Consider the following 22,377-nt stretch of genomic DNA (forward strand, 5'->3'; position numbering starts at 1 on the left):
GGCCATTTGGTGCCAAAGAAGGACAGAACTTTCTTTATGTATGCTACAACGGCAGCGAGAATACTTATAGCAAAGCACTGGAAGACTCAAGATTTACCCACTCTGGAAGAATGGCAGATGAAGTTGATTGACTGTATGGGACTGGCCGAAATGACTGGCAGAATCCGTGACCAGGGAGAAAAGTCAGCAGAAGAAGATTGGAAGAAATTCAAGGAATATCTACAGAAATACTATAAAATTAATGAACTTTGAAAAGATGTTGATTTGAACTTTGGTGGTCTCTAGCTGTTATGATAAAGATAATGGGGATTATAATTGTTTTTGTTATTAAATTTAAAAAAGTTGAGTGGAAAATAAGGTGATATTCTAAAAGGAATGTTAAGAGATTAGGATTTGCTGAATTAACAAATTGAACTAGAGAACAAGAAGGGGAGGTATGAGGAAGTCAAAGAAACATGTGACCGAAAAACTGTTATTGAAACTGAATTGTTTTTAATATTTTTCTTTTTCTTTTTCTTTTTGTGTTTATATAAAATTGGAAAATTCAATAAATATTCATTTAAAAAAAAAAAAGGATGGGGGGGGCGGTCTGCCCCGGGTGTCATCCATGAGGAGGGTGACAAAAAGGCACACTGCAGGACCCTGCACATGGTGAATCGCCCTGCCACCACCGCTCTCCCACCCTGGGTGCACGGCATGGCTGCTACTCTGGGCACCCATGCAGCTAACTCCGGCACTCTCCCTGATCCCCAGGTCTTTTGCTGTGGATTCTGACCTGTTCTTTAAAAACAACAACTTTGCTTGTAGGCCAGCTGGGAACACAGCAAAGTCCTGTGTTGGCAAAACCCTGGCCACCCATCCCACTAATTTCCCAGAGGAATTGATACATATGAATTGTTTCTGCAGATTTTATGCAGATTTGTGCCATGGTCCTGTGCCTCAAGTCCTGTAAGAAGCTAGCAGCACCTCTGGAGCAGTGATACAGGCAAATATTGAAGCGTTTGGAACAAAAGATACATGATAATCCAAGAGGTTGGTCCCTCTTGAAGAACTTCTCTATTTGACCTGGGCCTTGCCAGAGTTTGAGACTTTTACAACTGGATGTTTAAACAACTACTCTCCTGTAGATTAGCTGTGGAAATAGCTAAACTTTTCCTTAATGCATTTAGAAAAACACACCCACAGCTGCATAGCCTCAATTCAGGGGATAGCTGGGGAAGAAAGCCATAATAATTTATGATGTTAGTTTACAGGGCAGTATGAAAATTAATCCAAGTATGTTGAAACTGATGGGTCTTTCCTTTTTCTGGGCTTAAGATAAGGCCTCCAGAAGAGCTGGGTACTTAGAGTTCTGCTATAATTTATAGTGAGGAAGTCTGCTTGGGTAGGAAGAAATTTGAAGTGTCTGCATTTTAACAATGAAATGATTGCTCCACCCTCACCCCCACCCCTTGCTACTATGGAGTACAGATTCATACATGAGCCTTGACTGTGTGCACATGCAAGCAGCTCAGTCTGCACATGTGTAGTCATGTAGCACAGTTCTGTGAATCTATCAGCTGGCAAGTACACCAGTCAGCTGCCTGGCAGGAAAAGGAGACAGAGGGAGCTTCTTCCAGCTCCTTGCTCACCTTCCTGAGCACCTCATTCCCACAATCCCTGAATATCTGAGGCACCTCTTCATGTGTAGTTCCAGCTGCTGGACTGGGCTGTAGAATCACTGGTGCATTCTCTATTTTTAAGTGTGTTTCTTCATCTAACAATGGTTATAAATGTGCATTCATATAGAAATGTGAACAGTTCTGGGTGCCTCAGTTTAAGGAGGATATTGTGAAGCAGGAAAGTGTGCAGACGAGGAGAATTGTAGAGTTGAAAGGGACCCCAAGTGTAATCTAATCCAGCCCCCTGTAATACAGGAATCTCAACTGAAGCATCCAACCACTGCTTCAAAATCTCCAAGGAACCTCTCGTGACAGTCTATTCCACTTCCAAACAGCTCTTATTGTCAGAAAGTTCTTCCTGATGTTTAGTTGGAATCTCCCTTCGTTAACTTGAAGCCATGGGTTCAAGTCCTACCTAAAACAAGCTTGTTCCCTCTTGCATGTGACAGCCCTTGAGATATTTGAAGATGGCTCTCATATCTGCCCTCAGTCTCCTCTTCACCAGGCTAAACATACCCAGCTCCTTCAACCGTTCCTCATAAGGCTTGGTTTCCAGTCCCTTGATCCTCTTGGTTGCCCACCTCTGCACGTTCCAGCTTGTCAACATCCTTCTTAAATTGTGGTGCCCAGAATTCCAGGTGTGGTCTGGCCAAGGCAGAATAGAGTGGTACTATTGGGCATTAGACTTCTGTTGATGCCACTGAGAATAGCGTTAGGTTTTTGTTGTTGTTGTTGTTTGCTGCTGCATCACACTGTTGATTCATGTGAAGCCTGCAGTCTACTAAGGCTCCGAGACCCTTTTCACGTGTACTGCTGGCAATCCAGGTGTCCCCCATCTTATATTTGTGCAGCTGGTTCTTTTAGGATATTGTGATTTAATCACATAATACAGTGATATTACAACAGCCTACCACTCAACCAAGATTAAACTCTGCAGAATAAAAGTAGAGTGTATTCTGGAGGCAAAGCAGTCGGGTATCAGTCCTATAGCCCTTCAGTTAATGTTGGACTCCAACTTTGATCAGCCCTAGCCAGCATGGAGTGATAGGAACATCTGGAGGACCATAATTTCCCCTATTTAGGCAACAGAATTCAAGCACACGGTTTCATTTTGATGACATTTATGTGGACAGATTTGAGAGCCAGTGTGGTGTAGTGGTTAAGAGCGGTAGTCATGTAATCTGGGGAACCAGGTTCGCGTCTCCGCTCCTCCACATGCAGCTGCTGGGTGACCTTGGGCCAGTCACACTTCTTTGAAGTCTCTCAGCCCCACTCACCTCACAGAGTGTTTGTTGTGGGGGAGGAAGGGAAAGGAGATTGTTAGCCGCTTTGAGACTCCTTAAGGGGAGTGAAAGGCGGGATATCAAATCCAAACTTCTTCTTCTTCTTCTACGTGGAAGTTTGCATTGAACTTCCGATGTTATGAGGTGGGACAGGATTTCTTTCCATTTCTCTTCTCCAATAACAGGAACTCTTGAGAGAAAAGCCTTTTGCTGGGTTGGCTAAGAAAATAACTGAAGCCACTTACACTTTACAAGTATATAGATGTAGAATGGGCCACCATAAGGGCCGTCCCACCCATGAGGCAAGGTGAGGCAACTACCTCGGGTGGCAAGATCCACAGCGGCAGCAGATCTGGCCTCCAAGAAATGCATTGCCTGCTGCTGCCGCCACAGTGGCTGTGACAGCTGTGGTGCACTCCTTGGAAGCTGGATCTGTCACCGTCTTGGTGGAACCCCAAAATGCTGCTTCTGTAGTGACCTCTTGGAGAATAAGAGGTGCTGCTGGTCCTCCACCCACCTTGTTCCCAGTGTAGATCTTCACTCACACCATTCAGTGGTTCCCCTTGGGTGCCAAAATGCCTTGAGCCCTATGTATTTCATGGCTACATAGGAGGTTTCTGCTCCACCAAATGTTTTCCAGAGCTGGTTTGTGTTTTCCCTCCTAGGAAAATCCCTTCTATTCATATATCCACGTGGGCCTCAGAGCCCACACAGATGATGAAACCATCCCGAGGAAGCAGGACAGAATTAGAGGCAAAGTTATCCTCAGGGATCTTGGTCATTCCATAGAATCATAGTATTGTGGAGGTGGAAGAGAGCCCAAGGCTCACTTGTATTGCTCTGCCAAGTGATGGGAATAGGTTTATCACCCAGCAACAGCCGGTGTGTTGTGAAATGTTTATATGGTTTGTCTGAGAGCTCTTCTGCATATCACTGTGCAATTTGGGCTACAGGTGGGTGTATGTTTTTTCCCCAATGCTCTCCTGTGGAAGAAGCTCATCAGGAAACCTTTTAGCTGGAGTGGGTGCAGGAAGGGGTTTTGCTTCCTTTGTCCGAAAGCCTTTCTTAAAAAGCCAACCTCCCCCTGGACTCTGAAAGTGAACAAGGCCCAAGAACTCAGGCACCTCACTCCACCACCTCCTGCGTCCTGCACAACTTGTCAAGCAGCTCGCAGAGTCCTGCTTCCGAGCCACACACACCTTTCCCTGGTGCTCTGCAGAATATCAGAGACTATTTACTCTCTTTTAAAAAATCAAAACATTTCCAGTAGAATTTGTTTTAAGAAGAATAATCAGCAAGATGAAAGATTTAAGAAGCTGCTGCATAGAAACATTAACTATAAAAAGTGAGTCAAAGAGGGGAAGGCGACCACATTCTGAAATAAAAGCGAGAGAAGGGACCTGCTGGGAATCATATCTGGTAAATTAGCAATGTGGTGAACAAGAGGAGTGACAGTTTGTTTCCTCATCTGAGTCTGATCTCTGCTCACAAGCCACCAAGCCAGTTCCAGCAAGATCGGGGGGGGGGGGGGACACGCACATGGCAGCCCACATGCCGCTTGTTTGGTGTTCCAGAGAGGAGCAAGATAAATGGAAACTCGTTGCAGGGCAGATCAATAATCAGCTGCCCGGACATTTGGAAAGACAAATTGGATTCTCCTTAGGTGGCCTTGCTGAGAGCATTTGCACTGATGCACCCAATACATGTCCAGCCGTGGATAATTATCAATGAAATGCATGTTATTCAGATTGTCCCTGAACTTCATGCAAGCCTCCCTCTCCTCCCCCATTCACATCTGCCCCCCCCCAGTGGTGAAGCTACTTGCTCTGGCACTTGGCGCGGCTTGTGAGAATTTGATTATGGCTGAGATGCTGCAGGGAGGGAGTCAAACCTTTCACAGAGGGGGGAAATGGCTGTTCTGTTGGTGGAAGTAAATTCATAATGGGGAAAATGCCAAAGGGAAAGGGAGCCATGATAAAATTTGAGAGGGGGGGGGGCCTGCACTTCCTTTAAAGGAAAAGCAGAAACATCTAGTGATCTGAAAACAGATCTCGCATATGTCACTTAATTTGGCTTTTTCGTGGGCCTCTTTGTTGAGCAAAATCAGTTGAATCTGACTCCACTTATGGATGATGGTCTGCCCTGAAGAACAATGAATGGCTTTGTTCAGAGCACATAATGCGAGCACACAAAATGAGAAGGCCTTTTTGGGAGGAGGCCTTGTTTTGTATTTAACCGATGTGTACAACATAGTTTAGAACTTACATGTGATTTTAAAATTGCTGTAGAAAGGAATCCAGGGACTCAACTTGGTTTGGTCAAGCCCCAAAAGGCCAGGGGAGCATCTGGGGAGTGGACATAGTCTGTTCCCAGGCTTTTCTGTGGCCTCAAGTGTTCACCCTTGGCTTACCTATGATAGAGCTCTGGGTCAGCGCTACCTGCAAGGGTGTAGGGAGCTAGTCGAACCAGAGCCTATGCAACCACTCACTTTTCTGTAATCAATAAAGTTGTGGCCTAAATTCTGCCAAAAACCAAAAACTAAAATTTGAGTCAGATGTGTCTTTATTTAAGGGGGAGGTCTCTAGGTCTGAACACGCAAATAAATTAAATGAAGCTACCACCACCACCTTCTTAAATTGTGGCGCCCAGAACTGGACACAGGACTCTAGGTGTGGTCTGATCAAGACAGAATAGAGTGGTACTATGAGTTCCCTTGATCTGGACACTAGACTTCTCTTGATGCAGCCTAAAATAACATTCACTTTTTTTGCTGCTGCATCACACAGTTGACTCATGTTAAGGTTGTGGTCCACCAAGGCCTGAATTCTGATTCTGTCTTCTGCAGCATTAGCTACCCCTCCCAGCTTGGTGTCATCTGCAAATTGGAGATGAGCATCCCCACAATTCCTTCATCCAAGACATTTATAAAGACGTTGAACAACAACAGGCCCAGGACAGAACCCTGTGGCACCCTACTTGTCACTTTTCCCCAGGATGACGAGGAACCATTCATGAGTACTCTTTGGGTTTGGTCAGTCAACCAGCTACAAATCCACCCAACAGTTACCTCATCCAACCCACATTTTACTAGCTTCTCTGCAAGAAGTTCATGGTGGACTTTGTCAAGAGCCTTTTGACTTTGTCAAAAGACAGTTTGCAGCCATCATGAGAAATGAAGGGAGAAATGCATTCCCATCGCCCTGAAATGGATGTCAGGCAGCCAGCAATCCCCTACCTTTGCACAGTTGTCAAACAAGCAACGCACACTGGATAAGGCTAATGACACTTTAGTTTGCAGAGCTTTCTACAGAGCCACAGAGTTGAAGGAACTGGCAATAATACACAGGACAGACTTAACATTGGGTAGATTTCTTTCCAGAAATTGTGTCGTTAGAAGGGATGACGAGGGTCACCTAGTCTAACCCCCTGCAGTGCAGGGATCTTTTGCCCAATGTGGAGCTCTGAGATGAAGAGTCTCCCTCTCTACTGACTGAGCTCTCCTAGCCTCTTCCACTTCTTGCAGTGACCACACAAGCAGCACAAAAAGAAAAGCAAAAGGTGCTTTCTGTGTCATCCATGAGGGTGCCTTTGCGTTCGGGGGGGGGGGGAGAGAATACTCCAGAATGAATGCAGATGAATGCTAGACACAGGAATACAAAAGAAGACAAATGCAATTAAAACATTGTTGTCCTATATTAGAACAGATTAAAAAGGAGCCAGTTTGTACATCTCCTGATAACATTGCAGTGATTAATAGAATGCAGCATGGATTTGTCAATAATAAATTTTGCTAGATTAGTCTCGTGTAAGAAGGCTGTGGCATTATTTATCTTAATTTCAGCAAAACATTTGATAACAATCCCTAATATTTTGGTTAGCAAACTGATTGAATACGGTCTAGACAAAAATATTATCCAGTGGATTTACAGACTGTAATTTCAGACTGTAGTCTTTGAATATTCTTGGAGAATGTGTAAAGTTCACACAGACTGGAGGTGGGCAAATGTTGTCCCCACCTTCAGATCCAGATAACTAGGGATGGCTCAGTCGGTACAGCATGAGACTCTTAACCTCAAGGTTGTGGATTGAATCCCCACTTTGGGCAAAATATTCCTGCTTTGCAGGGGTTGGACCAGATGATCCTCATGGTCTCTTCCAACTCTACAATTCTACTCACTTGACCCATTGATACCAGGAAAGGTCTTAGAGCAGATAATTCAACAAGTCAGTCTGTGAGCACTTAGAAAAGGATGCTCTGTGTACTAAAACCCAGCATGCATTTCTCAAAATCCATGCTGGGGTTCCTGCTGCACTTGGAAGGGGGGTGGACTGATGGCTGCCAAGAGCTCTTTCAACTCTACCATCTCTCTTTAAAAACAAACCAACAAACAGATTCAGGTGGTTAAATGTCCCTTTGCCACGGGAGAACACATCACCAGTGGGCTATTTTATAACTTTGCATATTTTATTAACCACATGTGAATAATAGTGCAATCCCTTTACATAAAAAACCAGGTTGACAGCATTTTTAATTGATTATACCTCCAAGTCAGTCCAGTTGCCTGGCATTGAAAAGGTTGCCAAAATAATTGCCCGCTCAGAGCGACTTGGGGAGTCACCCACAAGGGCTAGTCTCCAGCGCAGAGTTTTCTGTTGACACAAAGCGCAACTCAGCACAAAGGAATTCAAAGTATGAATTCACTTTTCACATTGTGTTTGAACAGGGAGATCAGGTTTAGCTGATAAGGAGTGAAGAAAATAACACTGCGGTTATGCAGCCCGTGAATGTGCATGAGGGAGCTCTTTGCAAAGGGGTGTTTGGGAAGGCCCACTGCCTGCGCTGCTCACACACATATTTGAAGAACAGGGCAGCAGGCATTTCCCACTTTTGTCTCAGAAGATGGGAAAACCCTGTTGCGTCTTGGATGGAGACTCCTGCTTCCAACCGTGGGCAGCAGCGGGATGATTCGATAAACCCGCAGGCAGGCGAGTGAGGCAACAGAGTCTCCGTCTTTCTCTGAAGACACAACTTTTCTCCTCTGGATCTCAGTGCGAGTTACTTTTCATTCGCCTCGGGCTGGAGAGCTTACCGTTTTGTATATATGGTTTAATGGTTGCGTTGTTAACTCACTGTGATTGCAGGAAAGGCGGCATTAAAATATTTCAGATGGTTAAATACGAGGGACAGGCTACTGCCTCTGCAAAATGAAGTTTTCATCCTAGCAGCCATCCTAGCCTTGCGCAACCCGATCTCGCAGTGGATTTGCTTAACCCGCTAACCTGCTTTTTATTGATGCAATTTAAAAAACCTTGCTCTTTCAAGTCCCACTCAGATTTAAACACCGACTGACTGGGCCATTTATTCCCGCGCCCTGACCAAGTGCCCCACATGTGCCCCACAGGTAGCCCAAGCAATCTTCCCCGTGGGTATTTAAAAAGCTGCCAGCGGCTGCAGCTCTCCCGTCGCATTTCTCCTGCTGCTGCTCCTCTTCTCCTTATCGCTTTAGCTGCTGCTGCTGCTGCCCAGGAAGTGGACTGGGAGGCCAGCGCTCGTGGGGCCATGTGATCTCTGCGCACCGATTAGGTGGTTGGATCTGGTGAGCCCTGGGCGAGGGGAGAGGAGGATGGGAACCCAGCACTGGAAGCATGTGACAGCCACATAGTTTTGCACCACCTTCTAGGGCAGGATTTCCACCGAGAAAGAGACCAGATAGAGGGCTGAGCAGCACCCAGGAAGCAGCAGCAGCAGCAGCAGCAACAACAACAGCGCGCATTGCAAGGTAACCGCAGCTGCGCAAAGGGTTCTCCCAGGGGGAGAAGCGCAATTGCAACCTGCTGCTTGCCTTGGCAGGCTCCAGGGGGCTTGTTGGCCAGGGGCAAAGGCAGTGAGCCGGGCGAGGACCTGGCGGGCGTTGGCAGGGCTGGCACCTGCCGGCCTGGCTGCCAGGTCGGGGGCAGAGGAAGGACCGGGAGCGAGGGGCCAAGGTGAGCGCGGGCTGAAGGAGGAAAGGGCTGCGCATTAGGAGAAGGGCTGAGCTGGAAAGGACGGGGGCATCTCCGCGCGCCTCTCTGCCCGCGCTCCGCGCACCAGGGATACGCGAATTGGCAGCAGTATTCCTGTCACAGTGAAACCAACCTAAAGGAGGGATGGGAGAGTCTGCTGCTGTCCTGTGACACTGAATGCTCTCTGGCGCGCAAAGAGCTTGTGACTTCCTGCTCGTGGGGACGCCTCTTCGCCAGAGGCGCCCCGAGGCCGACTGAAGGTTAATTTGGGAAGCAAGAAGCGCCATGGCTGCACATGGCTGCACATGAGCCCCCTTTCTGGCAAGGCTGCCGACTGGGGTAAAAAGAGCAACTTCCTTGACTTCTTCTTTCCTTCCGGAGATTTAAACGTGGGTTCATTTTTACTGTTGACATGTTGTAACTGGAAAGGCACATTTCTAATTTATTACTGATTTGTTAAATGTAAACTATGGAAGTAAAGCCAATGCAAATCTATAAAAGGGTTCCCCTCCATGGAAACTCCCCTTTCAATAACACTTTATTGAAATATTTATGAAAGTGCTTGAAAGAGTTTTGTCCAACAGCCGATCTATCTCGTTTTTGATCAGGAGTCAGGTTTCAGCTCCATGGAAGTTGCAGCAGTATTTGGACAACTCCTTCTATTTATGGAAAGCTATAAGAGGCCAGTCTGACAAATAGACCCAAAGCCCCAGAAGTTGTTAATGGCAAACAACTCGAATATGCAGATCACTCTCAACACCAGCCAAGGGGCTGCAAATTGTTTTCCAGACCTGCAGATCAGATGATGCCCAGAACTCAGCGTCTGGAAACTGGTATGTGGCCAGCTGACTGGAGTTGGCTTGTTCTCAATAAATCTAGTCATTTGTCATTAATAATAACAATATTTACCTTTTTACCTTTAATCACCATCATCAGCATCTGTGGCTGTGGCCTTTTGTTAGATTGATTATCTTTAGCATTTATTTTAGGTTTCAAATTATATTAACTAGAAGGCCGAGCTTAAGACATGGGGAAAGTTTATGCAGAATTTACCACCTGCAATTGCAATCATATTCAGTGGTAACTGAGGATACCCTGAAATTGTGTAAAGAACTGTAATATGCAATGACTAGAATGATGGGACTGGGTGTCAGAAATCCAGGATCATAGAACTACTTTGTTAGAAAGTTCATTGATATGTATTGGGGAGCTTGTTGAAGTGCTAAAGCACTGCTTTGAACTCCTCAGAAGTGTGGCATTACAGTGGTACCTCAGGTTACAGACGCTTCAGGTTACAGACTCTGCTAACCCAGAAATAGTACCTCGGGTTAAGAACTTTGCTTCAGGATGAGAACAGAAATCATGCAGCGGCAGCAGGAGTCCCCATTAGCTAAAGTGGTGCTTCAGGTTAAGAACAGTTTCAGGTTAAGAATGGACCTCCAGAACAAATTAAGTTTTTAACCCGGGGTACCACTGTAAATGAAAATTGCATCTCACATCTGTGGGGATTGTAGTTTGCTAGGATTCCACGACTCCATTAGAAAAAGTGTCCTTTGCTGTCTGTTGCTGATGCTCAAAAATATCCAACAAGTCCAAACTACTGTTGTTTATCTCCTCCATGTCACCCCCCCCACTCTTTTGGGTGTGACTTCAGGATAGCAGCAAAAAATGGGAGGTGGGTCGCAATTTCTCACAACTTCTGTGTGCGTAATGCACCATTTTATTTCTCCCCTCTGCAGGGGGGTTAGACGAGGAGCCAGCATAACCAACATCACTGTGCAGGTAGACGGAGTCATATTTGAAAGAAGCACGTCTGGCCTCTTTCAAAATCACTCCGCAGACCCATCCTCTAGAAGCCAGTCTACAGTCAGCACCCATATCTTTAGGAAGAGGTTTTTGGACTGTAGTTATGGTTTAGCCCAGGTGTGGGTGAGTGTGGAGCTAGTCTGTTAACCTCCAGAGGTTGTTTGGCTCCCAACTCCCATCAGTCCTGGCCAGCACAGCATGCTGGGAGTTGGACTCCCAACAATTTCTGGACTCTGTCCTTGGTTTCCCCATGTCCGATCCTAGCAACATTCAAGTATTCTGGAATTTCAACAGAATTTCCCACTAAGTCTTATTTTTGTTCTTTAAGGAGGAATGGCATAATGGTTGAGGTCCCCTTTGGATGATCACTGTTCTGTTGGAGGGATTTGGTCTCACACCAGTATGTTTAGGTTTGCCTTGGGCAACAAACTAACTTTTAAAAAAATCATTATTTTTATTATAAGGAAAGTGATGTTCTAGACAGTGAGGGATAATGGTTAATGGAAAGTGGTATAATCTCCACACAAGCAATAAACAGATTGCCTGGAAATGGCCTAAGAGACATAGTGACAAATCAGGAGGTTCCTGTTCAGATATCAGCTCTGCCACCTTTTCTAAGCCCCAGGGCCTTCATAACATGGGGGTGAAACGGACCTACCTTACAGGATTAGTGTAAGCATGAAGTGCCGTATTTTTCGCTCTATAAGACGCACCAGACCACAAGACGCACCTAATTTTTGGAGGAGGAAAACAAGAAAAAAAAAATATTCTGAATCTCAGAAGCCAGAAGAGCAAGAGGGATCGCTGCGCAGTGAAAGCAGCAATTCCTCTTGCTATTCTGGCTTCTGTGATAGCTGCGCAGCCTGCATTCGCTCCATAAGACGCACACACATTTCCCCTTACTTTTTAGGAGGGAAAAAGGGAGTCTTATAGAGCAAAAAATACGGTACTTTGGTTTTTTTGTGTGTTTTTTTAAAAAATATTTATTGAAATTTTACAGACAAAATAAGAATAAGAAAAAAAAGAAAAAGAAAAAGAAAAAAGACACAAAAATGCAAAGAAAAATACAAAATACATGAAGAAATTAAAAAACAATTAAAAAACAAATCAATCTTTTCGTATCTTATATTTCAATTACTTGTTTCCTGACCTCCTCACACCTCCCTTTTTTGTATTCCAATTCACATAGTTAATTCAGCAAATTGAGACTTTTGAGACTCTTCTCTATCCACCTCCCTTCTCTTTTAAAGTTCATCACTTTATATCATGTTTCAGGATCTATTGGTCCCTTGCAGTTTATTTTGACTAGGATAATTGTTCTTTAGAATTGTGTAGAAAACTCTTGTTAAGTCAGTAAGGCCAAGTCTGCAGAATGTAGGAAACAATACTTTCTCTTATGTGTGGCTGTGAGATCACCAAGGGTGGGGTGGGGTGGTTAACCATGGGGTGTTCACTCTATTTTGCCTTTGTCAGACCCCGCCTGGAGTCCTGTGCCCAGCTCTGGGCACCACAATTGAAGGAGGATATTGACAAGCGGGAAAGTTTTCAGAGAAAGGAGGCAATACCAGGAGAATCCATCCTGGATTATTTAAACTGAAAGGCTAAAACTAGTCTATCTAAGCTTCTCTTTAAATTGCAAAGGGATGGCACGCTGCTCATGTGAGGAAGGAGGGATAATATCTAATAAATATATCCTCTCCTAGCATCTAAGGGATGCGGGTGGCGCTGTGGGTTAAACCACAGAGCCTAGGGTTTGCTGATCAGAAGGTCAGTGGTTCGAATCCCCGCAACGGGGTGAGCTCCCGTTGCTCGGTCCCTGCTCCTGCCCACCTAGCAGTTCAAAAGCACATCAAAGAGCAAGTAGATAAATAGGTACCGCTCTGGCGGGAAGGTAAACGGCGTTTCCGTGCGCTGCTCTGGTTCGCCAGAAGCGGCTTAGTCATGCTGGCCACATGACCCGGAAGCTGTACGCCGGATCCCTCGGCCAGTAAAGCGAGATGAGCGCCGCAACCCCAGAGTCGGTCATGACTGGACCTAATGGTCAGGGATCCCTTTACCTTTACCTCCTACCATCTAATTCACATCCCAACATAGGTTATGGGCCAAGATTAGATTATTTTTGAAGTATTTTGGTGAATGCAGCTGAATTCTCTTAAGAAAGAAGAGAGGTCCAAAGCAGAACTCTTTCTTTTGTTTATTGGTGAGCATATGGTGACTCCATTGTCTCCACAGTGAAGAGAGATTAGCCCCCACTTCCCTCACAGAGCAGTAACAAGGTAGTGAAGATTTTTTTATATTAAATTTTCCTTTGGAGACTTTGTTCTGGTTTCGGATTTAGCACATTTTCCTCCAGCTTTTGAGTTTTGGACATTTCCTCCATTTTTGAGATGGCCAGTGAGGTTTACTTCAGTGATGCAAGCCTCAAGATGCCCAGATTACCATCCTTACTCAATGGGGAAAGCATCTGTTGTTAATAGCAACGAAATACTGTTGTTGTTGTTGTTGTTTAGTCATTTAGTCGTGTCCGACTCTTCATGACCCCATGGACCAGAGCACGCCAGGCACTCCTGTCTTCCACTGCCTCCCGCAGTTTGGTCAAACTCATGCTGGTAGCTTCGAGAACACTGTCCAACCATCTCGTCCTCTGTTGTCCCCTTCTCCTTGTGCCCTCCATCTTTCCCAACATCAGGGTCTTTTCCAGGGAGTCTTCTCTTCTCATGAGGTGGCCAAAGTATTGGAGCCTCAGCTTCACGATCTAGAAATACTAGGTGGGATTAAAAGTCAAAGGCCTACAGGGAATAACAAAGAATCACCCAATCAATGTATGAGAATGGCAGAATAAGCAAGCAGGAGCCACAACTTTAAGCAGCGTTTCAGATGCCCAGGTTGTGCATATTAAGGAGACTGATACTGCAGTCCAGGTACTTGAGGCTCTGGAACTCTCATATGGATTTGCAAGCAAAAGTTTCCATAGAAAATGGATGCAAGATTTGCTGAGGCTCAGGTCGAATTCTAAGGTAGATTGACTGAGATCTTAACACCTCTCAAGAAACTAGAACTGTCAGAGTACCCAATGCAGGAAGAGCAAAATATCTGCTATTTCCTGGGGTCACTAGAACCCAAATTTGGGACTTTTGCAACTCTAATGGATGGGAAAGAGGACTTGACTTGACTTTCAAAAGTCAATTAATTGCCTGTTTAAGAGAGAAATGTGTACAAAGGAGAGAAAGAGTCTCCAGTCAGGAGTGCAAAGGCCAATGATTGTAGTTATGTGTCTAAATGTCAAATGAAGAGCAAAGCCATATCTATGAAAGTTGTGTGCTTTAATTGTAACAAAGAAGTACACATAGCAAAAGCAGGGGTCTGGAAACCAAGCCTTATGAGGAACGGTTGAGGGAGTTTGGTTTGTTTAGCCTCGGAAGGAGGAGACTGAGAGGAAGTATAAGAGCCATCTTCAAGTTTCTCAAGGGCAGTGTAAGTCCTAACCGGATTAATAATTACACTTGCTGAAGCAGGAGGCTCATATTTAACCCCTTTAACTCCTAATGCTCAAAACCTGGAGGTAATGTTAGTTTGTGGGTCGGGGAAACAATCATCCAAAAGTGGATGTAGATAATTTTATACATGTATTAGAACCGTGATGCTTACATTGTTTTTGTTTTCAGATGCATATTTATGTTTGTTCAATTGAATTGAATCAAAATCTTTGGACATTTCCATTTGTGGCGCTTGTTTCACAGCACACTGAAATTATTGGCCATAAGCAGATGGATGAAGGGATGGAGCACTGAAGGCTCCTCAGCCTTTAGATCCATCCCTTTCACCTGCGGCCATTATCATTGTTGATACTGAAGAGCACCCCAAAGATCAGGGGGCCCCAGAGCACCATCTGTTGTGTCACAAGAAGCTGCAGGAGCTTTTCTGGAGGCAAGCTGTTGAACACAGACAAACATTGCTGATATCTGTGACTGTATGGCTAAGTGCTTGGCAAGGCTCTTCCCGCATCACAAAGCACAAAAATGTCAACGGGAAGCAAAACAGAGGAGGCAAATCATGCTATTTTGATACGAATTCACATTGCAAGCATTCTGCACACATAGGTGGCATGCATGAGGGAAGGGCCGCAGATCAGAAGTAGAGCGCCTGCCTTGCATGCAGAAGGTCCCAGGTTCAGGGTAGAGCCACTGCCAGTCAGTGTAGACAGTACTAAGCAAGGTAGAACAAAGGTCTGACTCGGTTCTGTGTTCCCATAGGTGGTGTAGTGGCATTGTAATATCTATGGCAGAGATCTGTAATGTCATCCTTAAGAAGACTTCCCTAGACTCAGAGGGGTTAAAACCAGTGGCAAATATCCCCTTTCTGGACAAGGTGCTTGAGAAGGTGGCGATGCCCCAGCTTCAGGCATGTCTGAGGAAAACTGATTATTTGGATCCACTCTGTTCCAGTCTGGTTTCAGGCCTGGTCACACCACTGAAATTGCCTTGGTCACCCTGACTGAGGACTTTTGTCAGGAGAAAGTTAAGGGGAGCGCAGCCCTGGTCGTTCTCCTAGATCTCTCTGCAGCTTTTGAAACTGTTGGCCACTGAAGGATACTTCAGTGGTGCCTCAGGAAGGTGTGGATGGGGGGCACTGTCCTAAAAGGCTCCTGGGAATTATCCTGGGGTGTCCCACGGGGCTCCATCTTGGCCCCCATGGTATGTAACGTCCAAAGGAAGCCTCTGGGAGCTGTCATTGGGAAATTTGGAGTGAAGTGGTATTAAAATGCTGGTGACAACCAGCTCCATCTCTCTGTTCGGACTGAATCGGGTGAGGCAGCTGAGGTTTTAGACCAGTGCTCAGAGGTGGTGAGGAGCTGGATGTGGGCCTGTAAATTGAGGCTGAATCCTGGAGAGACAGAGGTATCCCAGCTCCTCCTGTCTGTGAGGTGTGAAGGCGGCCTATCCTGGATAGGTTAGCACTCTCCTGCAAGGAGGCTCAGGTAGCCTTGATGGCTTGGAGTGCCTTCTTTGGGCTCCAGCTGGTTCGCTAGTTATAGCCCCTTTTCGACAGAGAATACTTGGCTACTGTACTCCCTGCTCTGGTCACTTCCAGATGGGATTATTAGAAGGTGCTGTACGTGGTGTTGCTCTTGAAGATGACTTGGAAACTTTGGTTCATTTTAAATGCATTGAACAGACCAAACTGGGTTGGGATAAGGAGAGAGGGAAAGTTCACTATGGGTAGCGTTCTTGGATATTTATACAGTAAATTGAGTATAAGGTGACTGAGCAGCCACCACCTCTCTTACAGGGTGTATGTTGCACAGCCTCTCTTTAAGCAGAAAGGACAGCGGTATGCAATATACAGGCCTTCCCTTTGCTTAACAACCATCATAACAGTAGTCATTTTGCTAGGTTAACATAAATATAATCTGATCTTGATTGCATTAACTCTGCAAATAAGTTGTGTGCTGGCTTGTTCACTGGAGAAAAAAAAATGGCAGAAAATCAGCTGACAGTCATGCTGAATTCATTTTCCCTCTCACAAAAGGGAACAGTCTTATACTTACTTGGGTGTTGGCTGAGTAATCCAGTTGTGCGGCTCTGTAAGATCCCACTAATGGACTCTAAATCTTATAACCAGGTCATCTTGTCTTTGTAAAAATATACAGTGTCCATGTTTAAATACTTCAGATGGCCAGTTTTGTGTGAGAAATGCATCGTCTAAGTATGACTTGCACAAATAACATTCATTGGCAAGTAAAGCAATATCCGCTTACTAGTATCAGTTGGGAGTAGGGATTGCAGCCGAGTGGGGCCACCAAAGGTCTGGGGGGGCCTTTGGCTTCCTGCATCGCCAATGGATGACGTCAGCTCCTCCATCTGCCACTAGGGTGGTTGTGTGTCCCCACAAATTTTGAGTTTAAACTGGCTTATCAGGTCAAAGCAAGCAGGAAGTTTCACAAGGGTGGGTCTGGCTGCTACCTGACATCAGTCAGGTCCACCAACTGACCCTAAACACAGGCTGTGCTGGTGCTCTGTGGATCATCTAGTCCAACCCCCTACAATACAGGAATTTCAACCAAAGCATCCATGGCAGTTGGGCATCCACCTTCTGCATCAAAACCTCCAGTGAAGGAGAATCTACCACCTTCCAGTCTTTTCCACTGTCACACAGCCCTTACTGTGAGATGTTTAGTCAGAATCTGCTTTCTTGAAACTTGAATCCATTGGCTTGAGTCCTACCCTCCAGAGCAGGAGAAAACAAGCTTGCTTCATCTTCCACGTGACAGCCCTTCAGATATTTGAAGATGGCTATCATACCTCCTCTCAATCTCCTCTTTTCCAGGCTAAACATGCACAGCTCCTTCAAGCTTTCTTCATACTGCTTGGTTTCCAGACCCTTAATCATCTTGATTGCCCTCCTTTGCACAAGTTACAACTTGTCAACAGCCTTCTTAAATTGGGGGTACCCAGAATTGGACACACTCTTCCAGGTGTGCTCTGACCAAGGCAGAATAGATCAGTACTATGACTTCCCTTGATCAGGACACTCGATTTCTGTTGATGCAGCCTAGAATAGCATTCATCCCCCCCTTTTTTTTGCTGCTGCTGCTGCATCATCATCAAACTGTTGACTCATGTCAAGGTTGTGATCCAACAAGACTCCTAGATTCTTTCCACATGTTCTGCTAGTAAGCCAGATGTCCCCCATCTTATGTTTGTGAAGCTGGTTCTTCCTGCCTTAAGTGCAGAACCTTACATTTGTCCCTATTGAATTTCATTTTGTAAGCTTGGACCCAGGTATCCAGTCAGCTAAGGCCATCTTGATCCTGATTCTGTCTTCTGCGGCATTAGCTACCCCTCCCAGTTTGGTGTCATCTGCAAATTGGAGATGAGCATCCCCTCAATTCCTTCACCCAAGACATTTATAAAGACGCTGAACAATGGTCCCAAGACAGAACCCTGTGGTAGTATCCTGTGGCACCCCACTTGTCACTTTTTTCCAGGACAATGAGGAACCATTAATGAGTACTCTTTGGGTGTGGTCAGTTAACCAGCTGCAAATCCACCTAACAGTTACCTCATCCAGCCCACATTTCAGCTGCTTCTTTGCAAGAAGATCATGGGGGACTTTGTCAAAAGCCTGACTGAAATCAAGATACACTAGGTCCACAGCATTCCCCTGATCCACCAAGCTTGTGACTCCATAAAAAAAAGACATGAGATTTGTCTCACATGACTTGTTTTTGAGAAACCCCTGCTGGGTCTCACTGCATCCTTTTCTAAGTGCTCACAGACAGACTGTTAAATTATCTGTTCTGGGCCTTTCCTGGTATTGATGTCAATCTGACTGGTCAGTAGTTGGCTGGGTCTTTCTTTCCTCCGATGGAGACAACATTTGCCTGCCTCCAGTCTGCAGGGACGTGTCACCTGTTCTCCAAGATTTTTCAAAGGTAATAGGCTCTGAAATTACCGAATTTTTCCATCTATAAGACGCCCCCATGTATAAGATGCCTCCTATTTTGGGGAACTCAGATTTAAGAAAATGGGGGGAGATGTCCCAGAGTATAAAACACCCCCAAATTTTTAACATTATTTTTTAGGGAAAAACCTAGTCTTATACACGGAAAAATACGGTACATCTGCAAGTTCCAGTAGACCCTTGGATGCAGCTCATCTGGCCCTGGTGATTTGAATTCATTTAAAGTAGCTAGGTGTTCCCTTACTACCTCTTTTCCAATCATGGGCTGCAGCTCCCTCCTTACATCATTTATTCTGTTATCACCAGGTTGGGCATCACTTTCCTTTTGGGTGAAGTCAGAAGCAAAGTAGGTGTTGAGCAGTTCCGCCTTCTCTCTGTCACCCAATAGCATTTCTCCATCTTCTCCACACAGAGTACCTACCATCTACTTGTTCTTCCTCTTGCTTGGAACATGGTGGAAGAAACCTTTATTACAGTGGTACCTTGGGTTACATACGCTTCAGGTTACAGACTCTGCTAACCCAGAAATAGTACCTCAGTTTTGCTTCAGGATTAGAACAGAAATCACGTGGTGGCGGCGTGGCGGCAGCAGGAAGCCCCATTAGCTAAAGTGGTGCTTCAGATTAAGAACAGTTTCAGGTTAAGAACAAACCTCCAGAACAAATTAAGTTCTTAACCCGAGGTACCACTGTATTATTATTATCAACCTTTCCTGCAAGCCTGAGCTCATTCTGGGCTCATTCTGGCCTGACTTTCCTGCTGCAACTGTTGGTGTATACTCCTCCTTTGTGATTTCCCCATTCTTCCCCTTTTTATAACTCTGCTCACCTGGAAGCCCCTTATGCAGCCACACCGGTTTCTCTACATGCCTCACATTTTTCTTTCTTGTTGGAATTGTCTGCATTTGACTTGGGTCACTTTATCTGCTTTCCCAGTTTAAATGGGCCTTTTTATGGTTTGTCATCTAGATGCAGTCATAAATTTAATCCAGACTCATAATGAAGCAATCTTCTATTTCCGTAAACTGAAATGACCTGACATGTATGGTCAGATAAAGGCCCTGTTGTTCATTTTGCCCTTGGAAATGATAGCAGCTCACAAGGAGTGCCTCTGCCTGAATCCGTGCTAAGCAAAGTTGGCCTGCGTGTGGGAGATCAGCAGACTTTCTTGGCAGACCTTCCTGTCTCTTCACTGGCATCCTCCACAAGTTCAGTTTACCGGATAACTTCCTGGAGAAGAAGCAGCTGAACTAGTTTTTTTTCCTTCTGGAAAGAAATCTACCCAATGTTAAGTCTGTCCTGTGTATTATTGCCAACTCTGCGGCTCTGTAGAAAGTCCTTCACACTACAGTGTCATTAGCCTTATCCAGTGTGCGTTGCTTGTTTGACAACTGTGCAAAGGTAGGGGATTGCTGGCTGCCTGACGTTCATTTCAGGGCGATGGGAATGCATTTCTCCCTTCATTTCTCATGATGGCTGCAAACTGTCTTTTGACAAAGTCCACCATGAGCTTCTTGCAGAGAAGCTAGTAAAATGTGGGTTGGATGAGGTAACTGTTAGGTGGATTTGTAGCTGGTTGACTGACCAAACCCAAAGAGTACTCATGAATGGTTCCTCGTCATCCTGGGGAAAAGTGACAAGTAGGGTGCCACAGGGTTCTGTCCTGGGCCTGTTGTTGTTCAACGTCTTTATAAATGTCTTGGATGAAGGAATTGTGGAGATGCTCGTCTCCAATTTGCAGATGACACCAAACTGGGAGGGGTAGCTAATGCTGCAGAAGACAGAATCAGAATTCAGGCCTTGGTGGACCACAACCTTAACATGAGTCAACTGTGTGATGCAGCAGCAAAAAAAGAGAATGTTATTTTAGGCTGCATCAAGAGAAGTCTAGTGTCCAGATCAAGGGAAGTCATAGTCCCACTCTATTCTGTCTTGATCAGACCACACCTAGAGTCCTGTGTCCAGTTCTGGGCGCCACAATTTAAGAAGGTGGTGGTAGTAGCTTCATTTAATTTATTTGCGTGTTCAGACCTAGAGACCTCCCCCTTAAATAAAGACACATTTGACTCAAATTTTAGTTTTTGGTTTTTGGCAGAATTTAGGCCACAACTTTATTGATTACAGAAAAGTGAGTGGTTGCATAGGCTCTGGTTTGACTAGCTCCCTACACCCTTGCAGGTAGCGCTGACCCAGAGCTCTATCATAGGTAAGCCAAGGGTGAACACTTGAGGCCACAGAAAAGCCTGGGAACAGACTATGTCCACTCCCCAGATGCTCCCCTGGCCTCAGGCACATGCACAACCCCCTTTGGGGGGTTGACCAAACCAAGTTGAGTCCCTGGATTCCTTTAACGGAATACCCTTCACATAGGGATGGCGAAACGGTTCTCCCATCCCTATCACCTGAACCAGTGCCTATCCGCAACCTTACAAGTTGTGACGAATCACTACGTGGCAGGCGAAACCCAAATGGCAACAGCAAATCAGCCAAGTGGGGAAAATTCCTGCAATGCCCCTGCCCCAATGACAGATGATACATGACGGCATAGCAAGGTCAATCGCAAAAATGCCCTAAAATTTGGGAGAGGTGGGTGGGTATTCTGATGCACAAGCTGAAAGAGGAAGCTCTGGGACGCATGCAAGGGATTATATAGGTCCCTCGATCCGTTTAGACTGCACCCCATTGGCCAGATTAAATCCAGCAAAGAGGGACCTACTAATCGGATGTTGTGGCTGTCCAATAGACCCACCCACAACCAGGAGGTCAGTCTCCAGGCCTCACTGCAACACGTGCCCTCTTTTAGGGAGGAAATGATTCATTTTAATTAAACAAATATTATTGGAGAATAATGAGTTCTAACCTGCTTGACACAGTTTACCCGACTTTTGTTCTTGATTTTTAGGTGCTCTGTTTTCTAAAGATGGGAAGGCGGAAACTGGATCTTTCCAAACTGACAGATGAAGAGGCTGAGCATGTTTGGGAAGTTGTTCAGCGGGACTTTGATCTGCGGAAAAAAGAGGAAGAGCGTTTAGAGTAAGTGGCTAAAACATGAGAATAGGAACTTTGATGATTCTTCAGAAGGGAGGCCTTTAGCATTTGCCATTTTCAAGCTGTTTTCCAGCTAGCTTGAATCACTAATGCTAGACACATGGGGGCACGCAGGGGGCTACAAAAATGGCTATGGGATAATATAGATAACATCATCACAGAATTTGTTAATATTTGTAATGATACAGTTTAATTTAAATTTAAAACTTCTTAAATTTAAATGGGAAAATTCTTTTACCACTTACTAGCTGTTGCATGCTAAATCTTATGGAACAGAAAAAGCAGACTTACCGTAAATGCATGAGATTCAGGAAAAGACAGGCATTTAGTGAATGGCTGGAAAAATATGTACTGTACTTTTGTATTTTGCTTGGTCCATAGATTTATCTTGTAGACTTCTCTAGGAGCTGGTTGGTTGGAAAATGCGGCTTATACAAAAACACTCTTTCCATCTTCTCAAAAGTCTCAGTTATGTGCATCTGAAAGTACATTACAATTTTTACGCAGCTCTGGCTTTCTCAGTTTCAATGTCAGCCTTGACCACATGCGGCTGTGATGTCACTTTGGCACAGCAAGGTCAGAGCTACCCTCACAGCTCCCAGAATGCCAATTTAAATTTTTAAAAAGAAATATCTGTGTTTCTAGCCCTTGTTGTTTTGGAGATCTATGTATTTAAGAGCCAGGCAGTGAGTGCTTGACAAAGCATCAGGAACAAGTTTAGGAAGAGTCCTTTCCACATGGCAGTGAATCATGTCCCATTTCTCATATATCCATGGTGCTGTTAAATTATGATCATCAGTTGCTTTTTTAATCATTCCCCGGAAGAGCACAGGATGCTCACAGTACGTGGCCCTTTCCCTTTCTCTTCAGAACAACCCTGTGAGGTCGGTTAGGCTGAGAGACAACTAACTGCTAGTAGTTTTCCCTCAGGTGTTCAAGACTGCCCTGGGATGGATGGAAGGAACATGTCCATGGTATTGTTTTGCGGTACAATTTGAAGTACAGAAATGTATAGTATTTCTGTTCTTATGGAACAGAAAAAGCAGACTTAAATGCATGAGATTCAGGAAAAGACAGGCATTTAGTAAATGGCTGGAAAAATATGTACTGTAC

At 45.1% G+C, this 22,377-nt stretch overlaps 1 protein-coding gene across 4 annotated transcripts in view; it reads left to right on the forward strand.

The window, feature by feature from the left end:
• Nucleotides 1–8,458: 8,458 nt before the first annotated feature.
• Nucleotides 8,459–22,377, forward strand: part of MLPH (melanophilin) — a 76,666-nt gene continuing 62,747 nt past the window's right edge. For 2 of the 4 annotated variants that reach the window (XM_083629158.1, XM_083629159.1), the window contains exons 1-2: nt 8,459–8,724; nt 21,119–21,249. In XM_083629158.1, coding sequence (XP_083485284.1) covers nt 21,137–21,249 — 113 coding nt within the window. In that variant the 5' untranslated portion in view covers nt 8,459–8,724; nt 21,119–21,136. Of the gene's footprint in view, nt 8,725–9,215; nt 9,337–21,118; nt 21,250–22,377 lie in introns of those variants that run through there. The other 2 variants (XM_083629156.1, XM_083629157.1) reach the window with 1 other exon arrangement.

Source organism: Podarcis filfolensis, assembly GCF_964270895.1.
Source record: "Podarcis filfolensis genome assembly, chromosome: 1".
NCBI classification, from domain to species: domain Eukaryota; kingdom Metazoa; phylum Chordata; class Lepidosauria; order Squamata; family Lacertidae; genus Podarcis; species Podarcis filfolensis.